The 17877-nt window shown below is 40.3% G+C and overlaps 1 protein-coding gene across 5 annotated transcripts in view; it reads left to right on the plus strand.

Moving 5' to 3' along the window:
- The window catches only part of SORCS1 (sortilin related VPS10 domain containing receptor 1), a 256566-nt gene that overhangs the window by 163083 nt on the left and 75606 nt on the right, over positions 1-17877 (plus strand). For all 5 annotated transcript variants that reach the window (XM_064717506.1, XM_064717509.1, XM_064717507.1 and 2 more), the window contains one exon: positions 4555-4628. In XM_064717506.1, the coding sequence (XP_064573576.1) occupies positions 4555-4628 (74 nt within the window). The remainder of the gene's footprint in view (positions 1-4554; positions 4629-17877) is intronic.

Raw genomic sequence — 17877 nt, forward strand, 5'->3', positions numbered from 1 at the left:
GAATGAGTTGAGAGTGCACAGAAACTAGAGGTGAGAGAAAGAGCCTTTTCTTTTTTGAATGTTAAACCAAAGTTGGTAAACCCAGTCAACTCAGACTCCATGTTATATTCCATTATAAAATGTTTAGGGGGAATCTCTGAAGTAAAAGAGAAATAATAGAAACTACTGACTTTCTCAAAGTATTTCCCTAATGTCACTTCCAACAGACAATTTAAATCACCCTTTATTTAACCAGGTTTTGAATTTCTATGTGCATATTTTTTCTTGCATGAGATTAAATCATTGTCTAAAATTTAATATCCTCATCAGCATAGGAAGCACATGGAACTGCCACATGATTCATGATCTGTATGTGGAGGAGCATCAGAATCAAATATTTAATCCAATTATTTTAAATGCTGAATGATGAAACATGATGGTTCCGTTGTATCTGCATCAGTCTGTAAAGACACTAAAGTGAAGATGTAGGCACAAGACATTCCTCACATAACAGCTTTGGCTAGGAAAAGTAATCTGTTGAAAACATTAAGGGTGATGACAGGTCTTGACTGGCATAATGACCCTTTAGATGGTGTTATATCAGAATAGGTGGGTCTAATAAAACCCAGTGATTCTTAATGGAAAATTTTGGAAACAAAACACATTTTCTTCTTTTATTTTATGGAATTTACTTGGGTTTTTTATACTGTGAAATGCAAAAGAAAAAATTAGTCAAGTCTGAAGTTGGTGCTGGAAAGATTGGGAAATTAGAAGGGGAAAAGAATAATTAATACATGGCAACTGTATGCTGCTGTTACCTGGATATCCCAGAGCATTTCAAGGTGAAGCTTACACTATCCCTCTGAAATACATGAGCAGCTCTTGGGCTTCTCATACAGGCTGGGAAACAAAAAAGAGGGAGGGGGAGTATCATATCATGCCTGGTGTAGATAAGGAAAGAAGTTCAGTTGTCAGATGTCAGCTTTCCCTGCTCCCAGAGACAGTGGTGTCATGTTGTGAGAGGGCTGGGGAATTCTCTCACCATTCAAAGGGTTTATTTGAATCCCTGCTCAGCCTCAGAAGGTATTTGTAATCTCAGAACAGCCTTTTCTTTTCTTTTCCTTTGCATTTCTTTTCTCTTATATAAATGAGGTAGGTGGTAGGTTTCTACTTCACAGAATATTAAGATTTAAAAAAGCAAAACAAAGCAAACCCAGACTATTTAATGGTTGTTACACAATCTGCAAATTACACAGAAAACTAAATGTAGAAGAGAAGAAGAAAGAACAGAATTATTCCCTGATGAACAAGGGTCAAATCTGAGAGATCAATACAAGATTTGTACTTCATAACGGCTTTGTCTCCATGAAAACAGAAATGTCAGCTTAGCCCTCAGATGAAAACATACAATAAAATTGTAATAGGTTTGTTTCTATCTGTGCTTGAAAAATAAGTGCAGCAAAGAACATTCTCTGACTTCATTCTAATAATGCAAATTGTCATCAGACAGCAGTGCTTGCCAAAGAAAACAAAATGTCATCTTTGAAGGGACTGCATGCACAAGGCTATCACAAGAAGTCCCAGGAGAGAGAGGGATTTTGTAACAAGAGCAAAATGCCATGCTGGGTTTAAAAAATATCCATTCAAGCACCACAGTTGCTAAAAGGGGAAAAATAATCCCAGCTGGATCATAACCGATACTTGACAGAAACATAGCCTTCAAAGACTTCTTTTTTTTCAGTCCAACTGAATTAACTAGGTTTAAAAATTAATGATACTTTGAATAAAATATCTGAAAAAATCCTTACTGCATTTTTTTTATGGAGGAGGTGGGGTGGTCATCCATAAGGTGGGGAATTCCCTCTTTGCTAAAGATATATTAGTACTGCATGTTCTGCTGTGAGTCAGGGAAGGCCAAAGCTGGTGCTGAGATAATGGCAGAGGATGAAAAACCTTCTAATGTCTGGTTATAAAAGTGTCTTATCAAAGACAATGAGAGCTTTGGATATGGGCTCCCAGGGAGCTGGTGTTTCCCTTTGAGAGCTGTTGCCTTTTCTCACATGCTGTCTCCAGCTCACTGGGCACTGGCTTCTAATTTAAACAGTCCAGCCCTGACAGTAGAATTGCTGGATCCATTTCCTACCTTTGAAACAGAAACTCTTGCATTTCTCCACTTTTTTTACCTGAATTACATCTTCCTCAGGGCACAATCAGGAGAAAGCAGGGCTGTGTGTGTGCTGTGCAGCATCACAGCCTCTGTTGTCATGGGGGAGTTGAAGGATGCTCCAGGTCAGGGCCCCTCTGCAGGAAGAGCTGTGCTGGAGAGCCAGAGGGAAGCTGTGGCACCCGGGCTGCCAAACACCTGGCACTGCAGTGGGACTGCAGGAGGGGAGGAGGGTGCTACACCAGCACAGAGAAAGCTTTTGCAGGCTGTGATTAATTCATTCTGAGCACCGTTACTGTCACCGGCAAATTCAGAGAGGGAATAACCAGCTTATTAGGGAATAGCGAGTTACTAGTTGTGTTCAGGGAAACCAGAGAGGGATAAGAGTGAGAGATAAAAAGTGGGAAAACAGGATTCAATATGATGACTTCAGCTGTGGGAACATCAGTGTCCCTGGAAAGCTTGCATGCTGTTTATCCCTGGTCTGGAAATACAGAGGTATTTGCTGAGTTTGGATTGCTCCCTGTTCTTTATTAAAGGATCACATGAGCTTTATTGAAACTTAAATTACTGTATGTCAAAGACAGTACTTAGCGCAAAAGAAACTACTTTACCATGAAAAGAAAAACTTTTACATCAGTGAGATAATAGATAATAGCAGTAGCTTATTGTTGTCATGCTTATATTTGCTGCAATTATAAAAAAAGGTCTAGAAATGGATTTTGAGTGTGAGGGAGGGAAAATACTTCCTGTAGTGGTAAAGTTCTTGAATAGGTGACCTTAAATCACTTCAAAAAGTGGTTGTTCAATGTTCTAAAAGATTTTATATGATTTCCAAAAAGAAAAGTGTTCCTTTGTTATAGTTAGTGTTTCCTAAAGTTTCAATTAAAAATGGATCTATAATCTTCTACTTAAGGAAAAATAAGACTCACTGAAATTTTAAAATTGGATGCTCTTCTAGCCACAGAACGAAACTGTTTTTCCCTCTCCTTACTCTTGTTATCTTCTGTCCCTTCCACCTCTTCCCTCTCTCTTCTTTGACAGTGTTCAAGAGGAGGGGAGATGAAAGAGGTGAATTTTTAGCTTTAATATTTCAAAGTAAATTTTAACACATGCCAGTCCACTCTTTACCAAAAAGCTATTTAAATTAGTTTCTCCATGTTCTTAAAAGTTTTTAACATAGGAAAGGTATGGATATTGGGTTTTGCATTTGGAATCAATATCCAAATAAGGAGACCTCAAAGCTTTTTTACATCCCAGTCTCATAATTCTTAAAATACATTCAAATCCTCTTTTTTGATGAGCACAAAGCTTTTAAATAATCATTTTTTTTTTCTTGTGGTAGTCTCAAAGATATCCATCTTTCCTACCAATGCAGAGCCACTTCATGTTCCAAAAAAATTTGCCATGGTTTGCGCATAAAAATTCAGGTCATCTGCATTTAATGCAAAATCCTTTAAGAGATGTCATGAAAAGAGAGATAATAGTTCAAAAAACAATGTCCAACATCTGCCTTGTCAGAAAAGGGGAGTGACCAAGTCTACCAGGCAAAGAAAGGAAGAGAAACGGGATGAATCTGCAATAAAAGGGTAGGGCAGACTGCCTCTCAGTCCTTCCACATGATGAATTTGAAGCTAAATTAAGCAAAAGGAGTAACAGAACCCAAGTGATCCTTCCCTCTACTGACCTTCTGGGAATTGTTTGATGGCAGCACTTAGGGAGAGCAGCTGTTGGTAAGTGCTCTGTAATAGTAACATTTGTATATCATTCCACAAAGGCATGACAGAGGATTTATAATACCTGAAACGTGCCTTTTTGCTGACCTTTCTCAGGCTGGTTTGGTATTTATCATTGGAAGATTTTCTGAAATGATTGATGTATTTGAATATTGTTTGCGTAACCAGATGAGGAGAGTGTCACGTTATTGGTAGGAGAAGGACAAGAGCAGAGGGAGAACCACACATTGTTTCTTTGGAACAAGTAACTTGTGCTCAACTTTCAACTCATCCAGTCCTGCGAGGGAGGTCCAGACATGTTAGAACATTTTTTGGTGCTAGATTGACAAAAGTTCCTAAGGATTGCACTGCTAATGGAACAACAATGTTCTTCTGAACACAATACTGAGGAAGGCAACTGGATGGTGAATTTTCATTCAGAGTGGGTTGCTGGGTTTATCCGTAAAGTGATCCCTCAGGTAATGCCAGTTGTGTTCCAAATCACACATCTCAGCATTCTCTATGCCAATAAAAGGTACCACAGACCTGTTTCAGCTGCCTCAGGTGTGTCTCTTCGAGACTGGGATAAATGACAGTCCAAGTCACTGTCTCAGAAGTGGTAGAGGGTTTTTCAGGTTAATTTCTCTGGTATCTTTGTGTTTCACTGTGATTCATGACTGTTTGTTTTGTCCACAGTTATTCAGTTCTGTGGAGTTTGGCAGAAGATGGCTGCTTCTTCATGAGGGAGTTACACCCAACAGGTTCTACTGGTAAGAGCAAAACCCTCTCCCTAATTTCCTTGACACAACTTCCCCACACTACAGAGGAGCTGGAATGAAGTCTTGAAGATAATGTGGCTGAATACAGTCTGCACTGCTGATTTGTTGAGATTAATTTAGAACTGGTATGAAAGGGGCATTATATGTTTATACAACATTGGAATAGTGGGCCTTTGATCTAAGGGTCGTGCAGAACTGAAATATGCTGAATAATAGTCTGAACAAAGCATTGATTTGGGATGGGAGAATGAGCTCAGTTCTCCCATCTAAAATCAGTTCAGTCTGGTCCTGCTATAGTTAAGGGACAAAGCCTGAAGTCTTGGAGGACACCAGCATTTCTGCCACAGACAGACATCCTCTAATGGTCGCTGTGCTTTTAATTACTGTTAGACCTGCTTAGCCCTTGAAAGTGAGCATGTTTCCACCAGACAGAAATCTGCGTAACTTTGACTTACATGGAAAAGAAGACTGAGAGATGAAAAGGACACTGGACTTTTTATTTCCCTGCAAACATGGTGGTATAGTCCAAATCAAATATAAGGTTCTCTTGTATGTTGGTGTAAATATGTGGGACTTCTCATCAATTCCTTATGGAGGCATTAGTCTGCCTGTGAGCAGAAGTGGGCTTGTGTCCTGTGAATGTGCCTTTAGAAGAGAAGCTTTTGGTAAAATAGTAATCTTGAAATTGGGAGGAGCTGAACCAATGATTAAAATGAGACAGGGATGGTAGTTTCTAAACCATAAATTTATGTCAAACACACAGGTTTTGAACATAGCAAGATTCATGAGTAGTTCAGTCAAATATTTTCTTTTAATTTATAAAAGAAGGAAGAGCTCTAGGTCAAATTTACTTCTAAAGTTGAATTTATATTTGGTCTGCAAAGAATAGACCAGAGATTTTGTTTGCTGCTTCTGCTTTTTAATCCTTTCTCAGAACCTGTGTTAGCTGAAGCTAATGCAATCTAAATTCCATTTCTAACTTAAATTCATTGCTGTGGGAGTGTCTGTATGGACAGTCACATGTGTGTTTATATCACTATTTATTTCCTGCAGGATTCCTAACAGGGTCTCAAAATATCAGATGCAAACACAGAGCTCAGTACATCTTCTGTTTTTTTCTGGGCTAATAAAAGCAGAAAGTCATAGAAATCTGGGTGCCCTGTCATTGAGACATCCAACAAAATTGTAATTGCTGAAGGGGCTCAGAGGGTTGAAAGGACTGTACCTGGACACCCATGTCCTGTATGGTACTCCAAGCCTTTTGAAGCTTCCTGTCATTGCTTACAGTTCTTGTTTATTGTGAAATGAGCTGATGGATGCCTGTAATAAGAAAAATGATGAAGTTGTAATTTTCCTTTTCTGTGGAGCTCAAATTTGAAGGCCTCTTAGAACCTAACAAATAAGAGAACTCAGGCTTGGAGCTTCAAAGACAAACAGCAAGTTAAAAGATGAAGAAATGTCCCAACCACCCATCCAATTTCCCTACAGCCATTCACAAAGCATGAAAATGCAAGCCTGTATTTTCACCTTGAACAGAATGCCCCTTGCATAACACACCTCAGTGTAAGCTAGACTGTACTTTTGCTGTCAAAAGTGAGAATAATACAACTTGTGGGGACACCATTGCATCTCGTACTGGCATATTTATAATGATTCTAGGACAAAAAATAATTTTAGCTGCAATTCTATGGACAATGTCAGTCTTCAAGCACATCCACAGCAGAAAGCAGCTGTGCCTGTGTGATTGAGAGCACCACAGAGAGCAGTACTTTAAAATGCATTTCCATTCTGTGCAGGCAGGTACTTGAGGATCCAGCAGCACTGAAATGCTGAATCAGAAGGGAAGCCCTTTGCACTCCAGGCGTGGTCACAGTTGGCAAAAGGGAAGTGGGGCCTAAGAGGGTGCAGAAGTACAGCTGAAATCCAGATTTCTGCAGCACCATCTCTGTATCCAGTGCTGGTGTACAAGTTGGGTAAAGCCTTGCTCAGAGCTCCATGATTTGTTGTTGATTGGGCTTTTAAAATTTATTCTTGTGTGTTTTGGCTTGTATCCAGAGTGTAATCAGCCTGAAAAGTGAGAAGACTGACTTCACTTATTCTTAAGAACAGAAATAAATAGTGAAGTAAAATGTCCTGAAGTCACAACTTAAAGCAGAATGTGGGGATACTCTCTCCTGTTCCTGGTGCTTTCTCTAAATCAAATGGCTTTGAATGGATTAACCAGGACACAGCTGTACTGGGCAAAGAATGAGGGAAATATTTGGTATCTAAGGGAGGCTGAGGAGTTTCGTTAGTACAAATTGCTTCCAGTAGTCTCTAAACTAGGACTTCTCCAAAACTGGAAGACACAAAGCAAGGCCTCTGGCATCAGGTCTTCCTGAGGCTGCGTTTAGTTACACTGCTTGTTTTGACAGGGAAGGTGCACCTGGAAGGCCTTTTTTCTTTCATCAACCATTCAAACCTTTTACATGGGTTTGAATGGTTGATGAAAGAAAAAATGCATTTTCCTGATTGCTCACTGATATTTTCATTGCCATTTTAGCTTGTCATGTTGTCTTGTAAATAGCTTTTGGGTCACTCAAAAGTGTTGTGAATAAACTCCACTGAGCTTGCTAGTTTTAGTCTTAAGAAGGCTCTATCAGCAAACACTGCCAGAGAAGCTGTAGTGTCTTTTACAGCTGCATTTCTTGTATCTGTTGCCAAGAGAATTTTCTTCTTTATTTGCTTATTTTTGGTTGGTTTGTGAAACACCTCTTCCTCCTACCACTCCAGAGAAATTTAATCCCCTGAAGAAAAACAGTCTGATGATGCTTACTACATAACTCTGAGCAAACACTCTGTGGACACAACTAAGTTACTTGTAGGCCACATGTACTTTTTATTCTTTCATCCTCTGTTACATAAAGAGGAGACATTAATATGGAAACAAAATATTTTTTATTCAAAGCTCTTCTGTTCCCCCTTTTCACTCTTGCACCTGGAGCTCCAAGTGATGCCCTGACATCCACATGTGTGATGAAAGAAGTGTAGTGTCACTCTGTGAAAGGAAATGTCAGGTGGGAGATGAGCAGATGAAGTCAAACCTTTAAAATGGGAGGTGACTGGAGACTTCTTGGCTTACAAACGCCCATCAAAAACCAAAACAAAACAAATGTTGGAAAAAGAGATCTGTAATTTTCTACCTCATTAAAACATTGTTAGGACACTTGTGGCTGGGCAGGTTTTAGTTATGGGCTGCTCTGACTGACACCTCATTAAATTTCTGTAAATTGAGTATCTCACATATCTGTTTGCATAATCTAGGGATGTGGAAGAGGTGTACTGAAGAAAATGTACTCCCCTCAGAAAGCCAACCACATATTTATTGTGTGTCTGGTGGAGGCTTGGAAGAATCCACGCTGCGTACAGGCAGCATATGCAGTGACACAGCAGTTCTGTACTCTATCAACAATTTTCATGTTTGTTATTATTTTTCCAGTAGCTTCTTGAGATTTTGCTGTTCAATGTACTGTGACAGAAAAATGCATAAAAGTTATCAAAGTACTTTGTAATTCTGAAACTGTGTACTCTGTGAAAATAACCTAATTACTAGGAAGGAGTATTCTAAGCAATATTAATTCAGCAGTGTAATACAGAAACAAGTTGATATACATGGATTATTGCTGATAGCACAGTGTTTACTAATGTATTTGGCATTAGGGAAAGAGAATGCAGTATATCCTGGTTAAAAGAGTTGGCTAAAAATGCTTTATTTAAATACTTCTGAGTTTATTTTTGTGATGCTTGGTGATTTTTGGTCAACACTCCTATTGCGGTATTTTGCTGGTGTAGGTGCTGGTTTGTAGTGAATACTAATGTGAACACTATTGGTGAACCAGTTGCACTGGGAATTATGTTGCTTTTTTCTTCCTTTTTTAGAGTGGTTCAGTCATCTAGTCAAAGTTCAATAGTGATACTTTGTGACTTGCAAATCCAAACATCCATGGCCTGTAGTTGCAGAAAAGCTGCTCAAAGAGCATATAGTCCTATATGGCCAAAATATAAATTTGTTGGTCATTAAAAACCAGGGTTTTTTTCTGGTCCTCAGATCAAGTCATGCCTTCCACCAGAAATTATTTCCTTAAAGTCAGTAAGTCATTAGAGCTGGCCCTAAAAAATAAAAGTTAAAAATATCATTAAAATTTGTCAAAACATAGTAGTTTTTAATCAAAATGAGATGTTTTACTGAAAAGATTCTCATCTAATTTTAACCAAAACTTAACCTTGAGAAACTTGGAGGGGGAGGAAAGGAAAGAAATAAAATTGAATAATAAAAGTGTCTTAAAAACTAACATAAAATGGACAATAGAAAAGCCCAACCAGTAAATTAGGTCATCAGATTACAATCATTATCTCTACCAGTGGTATTGATTTTATTTTCTACTTGAGTATTGCACCCAGACAAGCAAGTAGGAGAAATACAAAAATAATAGCACTCCATACTTCAAGAAGATTGGAAGGCTGTAATAACAGGAGGGCTAGAGCACCTCTCCTGTGAGGCTGAGAGACCTGGAGATGTGGAGATGTTCAGTCTGGAGAAGAGAAGGCTCTGGGGAGACCTTAGAGCACCTTCCAGTGCCTGAAAAAGGCTACAAGAGAGCTGGAGAGGGTCTTTTGCCAGGGGCATGGAGTGATAAGACCAGGGGTAGTGGCTTCAAGCTGAAAAAGAGCAGGTCTAGGTTAGATATTGGAGGAAATTCTTTACTTTTCGGGTGGTGGGGCATTGGCACAGGTTGCCCAGAGACGCTGTGGAAGTTGGAAGTGCTGAAGGCCAAGTGGGATGGGGCTTTGAGCAGCCTGAGGGTGTCCCTGCCCGTGGCAGGAGAACTGGAGCTAGAGATGATCTTTAGGATCCACTCCAACCCACATGATTTGTGATTTCCAGTAGCATCACGTGTCCACAATGTTAATGATTCCCTGAAGAAATGAAAGGAGATATGTCAGTTTGGTAAGAGGTGTTGCTAAGTCTCCTCTTATGTTTTTCTGAGTATGAGCAGAAGAAAATGGAGGCAAACACTGTAAAATAGTAAGCTATCCAAACTCTTCCATCAAATAATACAAAAATATGCACACACTGAAGGGGAGAAAAGCCTGTAAGCAGCTGGGAGGACAGATAAGTAGATAGGGCTAAATTTGTGTTTCTTTTATGAGTCGTAGCAAAGAAAGTTAATCTTCACAGTATAATTATAGAGTATATATATTTTCTGTTTCAGAGGAGGCTGGAGACTGTATTTTAAAGGCTCTGACAGTGTTCACTGGAGCAGCTGAAAGAGCTGAAAATCAAGGGGATGAGGTGTCAAAGCCCTGTTAAAAACTTCATTATATTCAAGCACTTGGAGCAAGCTGGGTGCACTGTCCCAGTGTTTCTGTCAGGTCTTGGCTTGGTGAGATTTGCACGCCCACCCAGGTGGGCTGAGGCAATTTAAATGCCTCAGTGCCTGGGCTGTTTACAAATGATGCTGTGTATGGCTGAACAAGACCTTTTAATCACTGCAGGGCAACTACTGGAAGCTGATGGGAAAGATGCCAATCAAAGTGCATTGTGACAGCCTGTCCAGGAAATCATCCACTTGATCTAACACACAAGCCTTTTTTAGTGAGTTGAAGGGAGGAAATTTAATTTAAAATGTTTTTTCATAGCTTAAATATGGTGGTTATGGGTACATGCCAGAGAAACCCACGACAGTTTTCAGCAGGTGTGAATGAAGTAAATGCTCATCTGGTTAAGCCTTTTGGGACCCAGTCTGGTTGATGCATAAGTTGGTGTGTTTTAGTTTTCCCAATTCAGCAGCTATTTCTTAAAAAATCATCCAGAGATACTTTAGAAAGGAGTACAGACTCCCATGAGCTTCAGCTTTTCTACATCACCCACTTTCCCTCATTAAAGTTCTGCAGAAGTAGGCAGGCATCCATTCACCATGTTCAGAATCTTGATTTGGGGGCTGATCAGTAACAGGAGCCTGCAGTGCTGTGCAGGACCCTGGAAGGTGTCAGTCTCCAGCAGGCATTGGAATTAGGAGCTGCCTTCTCTGTAAAGGACAGACCTTGAGAAGGTGAAGCAGTGCACAGGTAAATCACCTGTGGATTTGGCTGGGTCTGTGTCAGGGAGGTTGCACTGCTCTGTTCTCTTGTGTGTTTAATGAGCAGCACACTGTGCTACTTTCCTCTCCTGCTCTACATGACTTGCTGGCCTCCTCCAGAGCTGCCTGGCTGGGCCACAGCACTGCAAGGTGGGAGAGACATTCCTTAACACAGTGGGAAATTGTGATCCTATTAGCTGTACCAGCAGAGAAGCTGTAAATCAGGTAGGTTTGGTTCATGATACCAAGGAGGGGAGCTCAGAGGCTGTAACTAGAGGGTACTTTCCTCCTCCTTTCTCTTCAAGCCAGCTTGAAGTCTTAAGTTTCCTACAATATATGTAAAAGAGATATAAGGCTATCTTAAAATCAGGATCTAGTCCTGGTTAACTGAATTTTATCCACTTAGTTTAGATCCTCATTTTAAGACATTCCTCCCACCCTGTGTTACCAGCAATAGGCAGCTGCCTCCTGAGAATTTGCATCCATCTATTTCAGAGTTTTAGCTAAGTTTCCACTCTGAAGCATCCCACAGAGAGCTGTCACAGGGGAGAAGGCTTCCTTTGCTGCTGCCCTTAAATCTGTGGGGTATATAGACAACAGAGTGTGGAAGGGTATGGGTCATTATGCACTGGGGCTCTGAAAAGTGGTGGGATGGTGAGAGTGAAAATAACTCGCCACAGCCTGAAAGTCTCACCACTACCCCCAGTTACCGACTCACCTATTTCAGTGTCAGCAGCAACAACCACCTGCTTTTCTGGGTTAGTGCTGTGAGGTGGCACAATTAGGAGAAGTTGGGCTTTACTCACTGAACTTCTGTTTTCTATCAGTTCTAAAGAAAGGGTGATAAACTGACTCAAGCAAACCATAGCATGGATTTAGCCCAGTGGCTGCCTGTTGAATTGCACCAAATTGTATCATTTCATGTGATTGCACCATGTGGGAAAGAGTAGTGCCGAGTTGTAGCAGGGAAAAACTAATTAAATTATGGTCAGGGGAGATTTATTAGCCAGATGTAAAGAAATGAATTGCTGATTTATGGCTATCTGGAATCTGTCCGTGTTTCTAAAACATGTCAGGAGTATGTGGTTAGGAGATGTTAGAGCTGGAAAGCAGTCTTTAAAGTATGTTCCAGGAATAGTAAAATCGGTGAAACTTCACATAATAGGGAGTGAACTGAAGAAACCACAAGAATTGCCTCCCACACTCAGCTCCCTGGGGCAGATTCACTGACCTCTGCAAGCAAAAAAAGGAACAGAGAGTATCTGCAAAGTCCTCATGGAGTCAATATAGTAGTAAAAGAAAAAGGAGCCTGGAGGACTCTCAGCTCTATTTTTGTCTCTGCCACATAGCAACTGTGTGATCTTGGTCAAATCAATGAGGCCCCTGTGCTCTTGACTAATCAGTGAAGTTTATCTGTAAAGCTGAGAACAAAAATTTTCCTCAGCCCCTATTTCTAACTTGGTCTTCTTGTCTTGTACTTTTCCATAGGTCTTGAACAAATCAGTACCATGCAGGGAAGGTTACTTAAAGGTTGATTGTCAAGTGCTTTTGTATCTTTGGACAAAAAGCTCCCTGTTCGTTGCTACATGTTACTATTTTTGTGAATGGAAATTAGAATTTAGTGTTATAGAAACATCAGTGGGACCAAAAAATTGATGCTGCCGTGGACAACATGAGCATCATCCACTGTGTTTGTTGTTTTCATTCTGTCCTTTAAAACAAAACCAGTAATCTGCCATTCACTGAGCTGGAGGAAGGTGCCAATTTTTTAACATGAAGTGACAGGATATGTCCAGAGGCAGTGGAGGAGCTGGTTTTGCATTGGCAAGATTTACGATAAGGGATTCGCATGAGTGCTGAGGCTAAAGGAAGATAAATCCCTAAAGGCAAATTCTACCAATAATTGAATTACAAAGCCATTATCATGTGCTGAACAAAGCAACTTTATAGCTTTATTGTGACAGGATAAAGCTTGTTAGAATATTTATGCTCATAGGACAACTTTGGCATAAGGATCTCTAGGAGTACATTCCCTCTTCCACATGACTGTTGCAGCTAGTTAGTCTTTCTGTGTAATGCAGTGTATGTGGAGATGGGGATTTGCTCAAATTGGGACTAGGAAGAGGGATTGCTGAGGTCAGGAAGCATCTTAGATATACAGCTTGTTAAGAACAAAGCCATCTGTGGAATGCAGCTGAGGCACATAAGCATTTCTCATGCTGAGTAGTCAAACTGGATTTTCCAAGCAATGTCACTTTTCTGTTTGGCATTGCGCTGCAGCCACATCTGAGCTACTCCCACTCAGTGCTGATACTCTCAAAATGGCCAGAATGGTGTAGATCTCATTCCATCCACTTTAGTGGAAACAGTCTGTTATGTCATTTTTCTGCCAGCCTTTGCTGCATGAACAGGTCATACCTGTTTATCCCCAAAGCAGGTGAGGTGTGGGCACAGGAGTCCTAATTGTGCATTTGGTCACTTCCTCTGAGACATAGAAAAGCTGCATAAATCCTCTGTGTCCATATAATGAATGAGGGACATTCACACTGGTTTTGTCTGTGAAAAGGGCATGGTAGGATTTGGCATTCTGGGCCATTTGCATCAAAGATCCTGTAAAATAACAATGTCAGCTACTGCCTGTCTTAAAAGATGTTTGATCTTGGCTGCTGTGAGCATGTATGATACAAGAAATACATATGAAAGGATTGCCATTGAGTTTCTTGTGTATATAGTCCCAGATACAGTGTGTCTGTGTCTGAAGTCAAGCATCCAGAACCAAAGACACCCAAAGCTGCTTTCCAGAATGCACAAATCCTTGAGACGCAGCCCTTATTGTCTGGTGTTTTGAGTTCATTGTTTATGAAAAAATGGTAGTTTGAAATTAGGTGCAGCAAGTAGAAGCTTTTGCTTTCTTCACAATGATGCCTTTTTGCAGTTCTGAGTGGTCTGACTGCATTGCAAGCCTCATCAGTTCCCAGCATCCATAAACAATTGCTTTTGTCCCTAGAAGTGAAAAAAGATAGAAGAGGTGGAAACCCCAGGATAACAGGGTCTCTATTGAATTTTCTTGGCTCAGAGGAGCTGACGGGCCAAGGAAGCCAAGGTTTTAGAAATGTTTCAGACAGAGAAGATGGCAAGGGGTTGGTCACTACAGAAATATGCCAACTAGCATTTACTGTGCAACGGGCAGTGCCAGGCTGCTTTTGTTTAGTTCAGCCTAGTTCCAAACCAGGGGATGATTTGGGGTCTTTTCCCTGTGCTGCTTCTCACGGTGGATGTGGAATCTGCATTCAGAGCAATTACTGTGCTGCAGCCAGTGCTATCGATTTGTGAGGCTCTCAAGTGCAGATAACTACTTAGCAGGCTTCATAGTGATTAAAATTTTAGGAAGCAACTTTGTAATAGGACCGTGGGGGTCCTAAATTTTTCAAAATGTAAGCATCTTCAGTGTAAAGGCAGTGGGGTCACTGCCTTGCACTCTCTTTGGCTTTTCTAAATCCTCCTTTTCCCAAAAGATTTTTTTTTCTTTTTCTTTTCCTTTTTATGTTTTTAAAACATCCAGACAATTATACCAACAAAACACTTGAAGTTAATCACAAAAATACAATAAGCACCATTCAACAGTAAGCCTTGCAAGGATATCCCTGGTGTCCTTAAGTTTCTGGGAGTATTACAGAAAGCCTGAGATTAAAGGGACGGACAAAGGACATGCTGGCATTTTACCACAAAGTGAAAACATAGACTGAGGCAAGAAGAAAAGTTTGTGGGTATATGAGTGTTTGGTCTTTGAGAGCAGATGCTGAAAGGGAAGAATGGGTTTGAGAAATATGAGAAGAAAGCACTGCCAGCATAGAGAACAGAAGTTGCTCAGAACAGGGAATGGCTAATTTGGGACTATTGTTTGTTTTTAGAGAGATTTCTGAGAGAAGTCAGTAGAGGGGGTCCCAGAATGTTGTTGATGTGTTTCCCTGTTCTTTGTAGGGTGCTTGGTTTATCAGCTGTTGAGCACACAGCACTGTTCCTCATCTACCTTGGGAAGCAGTGCATTGCCCATGTTGCACTGACCATGTGCACACAAGATAATTAGGTACAGTGGGCACTTGCTTTAAGTTACAAACACTGAGTTGGAGGCTTTGGTGCTCTCCTGGGCCCATCCAGCATGCAGTTTCCTTCTTCCACATGTGAAGCTTGTTTTTTTTTTTTTTTTTTTGATCATTCTAGCTTCGGTTCAAGAACCTTCCAGTCTGGTCAGAAATGGAATTTCTTTGTAATCTGTTATTCATTCTTTTTCATATGGACACCATGGGTTTAAAACTGTTACTTAATATTCAGTCTTGTAGAAGTACATTGACTTTTTCAGCTTCTAAGGATAACGCCTTTGGTTTTTTCCCCAGCCATGAAGGAGACAAGAAGACCCTCTGATAGACTAGCTGGATGCTTGGTAGTGTTGTGATTGATTTGGTTGACATACTAAAAATTCAAGAATTCTGATATACATCCTACAGTTCCTAGCACCTTTTTTCCAGTAGATGCTTTAGGAACAGATTGTCCTATGCATGTGAAAGGATATGTCTGTCTTCCTAGAGAGAGCATATTCTCAGGGGCTGTACAACCAAAAGCACAATATTTATCTCCTGTATATGCTCACTGTGGTCAATATTAAATTTCTGAATGTCTCCTAGGCTTTTATATGTCCTAGAGCAAATAATAAGGCTGATGTAAGCTATATAAAACATTTCTCAGAAAAAGGACTGCTCGGGACATTCAATTACCCCTTTAATTGCAATCCATATTTCATCTGTAATTTGTGTTTTTAAAATTAGATATTAAACATATTTCAGGTCTGTTGTGTTTCCTACTTTGGGACCTTTATGTGATCACATGTGGGTGTCTGTAGTGTGGGTGTCCAGACATCTTAAATTCAATGGAGAGAAACAGGCCGTTCTAGGATAAATTGTCACAAAGTCATATCTAACACTGTTCAGCTGATCCAGAGTGCAAAACTGCCTGTTTCATCTCTCTGCCTGCAAAGAGAGCTGAGTGTGATTAGTTAAAGCTGTACATCTGTGATGTACAGCTGGGTAAGATGAATATTACTTTATGTGGCTTTTCAGGTGGTATGGAGAGATGTATAAAGAAATAGCCTAAGGCTACCATGGAGCAAGACAGCATGATCCAAAAAAATGTGACATTACAAAAATGCTGGTCAGTAAGCTCTCAGCAGAATCCAGATGGAACTGATATGTTTCTGGCTGTCAGCTCTGTTCAGTTAATAATGATTTGAGCAGATGTGTATTTGTATTTTTCTTGTTCTTTACAACTGATTTTTCATGTTGGCATTTAATATTATGGGCCTGACCATGACCTTGTGCTGTCACAAATCAAGCCAGTTGTATATCAAAGCAATGAAATGTGTACTTTCTAATGTAGGGAGAAAGATCTGGCAGATAGGAAGTCATGGATATGGCTCTTGACTATACCCCAGATGCTCTCTTTGACTTTAGGAATTTCCTCCGCTGGACCTTTTCATCTTTGTCATCACATTCCTAGGTTGCAGGGGTTAGGAGACATCAGAAGAAAGGAAGTCCTGGAGGTTTGTCACCAGCTTGTTTCAGCTGGCCTTGTTCTGTGCCCCCTTGGGACAACTGATGTTTTAATTCTACCTTGAACTGAAGCTCCTACAGTCCCTATACTGGCTGAGACTAAGTAATATGTATTTCAGGGCTTGAGGGATCCAGATTTTTATATGCTGCTCTTAAGGCACCTAAAAGTTTGATGTAAATTACGGCTCATAAAATTGACTCTTTGCCTGAGAAGATGCAAAAGGTGCTTCTCTTGGGGTTAGAATAACATTGTGAGGAGGAAATTCACAAAACACCCAAGTAGACTCTCATTCTTTGCTGGATGAGCACCATTGTTGCACTCTTAAGAGGCGAAATATTCAAATTTGTGGAATCTATTCCTTGTTTCTTTGGAGAGTTCACATCCCCTGGAGGTGTGTGAGGTCAGGAGGAGGAATGGACTGACAAAGCTGAACTATGTCTTCTGCAACAGCCCAGTTCCAGGTGGGCTACTCCAATATTCCAGTTCCAGCGTTTAAATCCCACTTAAATAAACAAGAATAAAGAGGAGATATGCTAGCTTTGTCCTTGTGCAGTTTTTTTAGAGCTGTTTGTCACTGGAATCTGTCTATCTTGAACTGAATTGTAATGAGCAGGCCCCACATTTTGGCCCTAAATCTGCTGATCATAGCAGGCCTAATAAAAATGCCCTAGGAAAGTGTTTCCTTCCCCCCTCACTTGGTGTCAATTATCAGGAAGCAGAGATTTTAAGTGGAAGTTGAATGTTTAAGGAAATAACACCTTGCCATAAACTTTATTAAAAATGGAGAAGAGGTAAAAGCAATGCTGGTTCTCAGAGTATTTTCTGAACTTCAGTCCCCAACAAAGGAGAACGGAACCTTTTCCAGCTAGTGAATTGCTATATATTTTGTCAAGCAAAGGTAAGGATTAATCAGGACACAGTCTTGTTAACATTTTTATAATAGTTATTAGTTAATGCACATGATGATTAAGTACTGGAGGTGCCTCTGATTGCAGTCAGTGGGAACTGAATTAAGGTCTAAATCACTGTTTGAATCTCTCTTCTGATTTCCTGAAAAATAATGAGGGTTTGAGGAGAACATCTAATTTTTCTATCACTGGAAATGAATGTGTGTCTTCCCTCATGCTTCTATTAACTCGGAGGTCAGGCAGCTGACAAGAAACTGGTTGTTTAACCCTCAGCTTTAATCCAGGATTGTGACTTGGGTGATAGGATCAAGACCAGAAACAAGGCAGGTTGTCAGAGATGCTGCTGAGGCAGCTCTACAGTGGGATTGGCACCGAGAGCATCATTCAGGCTCTCCATCAAACCACTGCCCATTTGGAATCTTCCAGGGAATTGATGAGGCCACCAGTGCCAGTCCAGGGGAACCTCAGCAATGGAAGTGAAGTTTAATTCCATAAACTCCTTATTTGCAGTGCTCAATGCCTTTACTTTGTTACTTGTTAATTCAGAGGGAACAAACAGTGATTTCCAATGTGACACTTTTATTAATGGAATACTGTTTTTATTAGATC

Source organism: Zonotrichia leucophrys, chromosome 6 (genome assembly GCF_028769735.1).
Source record: "Zonotrichia leucophrys gambelii isolate GWCS_2022_RI chromosome 6, RI_Zleu_2.0, whole genome shotgun sequence".
NCBI lineage: Eukaryota > Metazoa > Chordata > Aves > Passeriformes > Passerellidae > Zonotrichia > Zonotrichia leucophrys.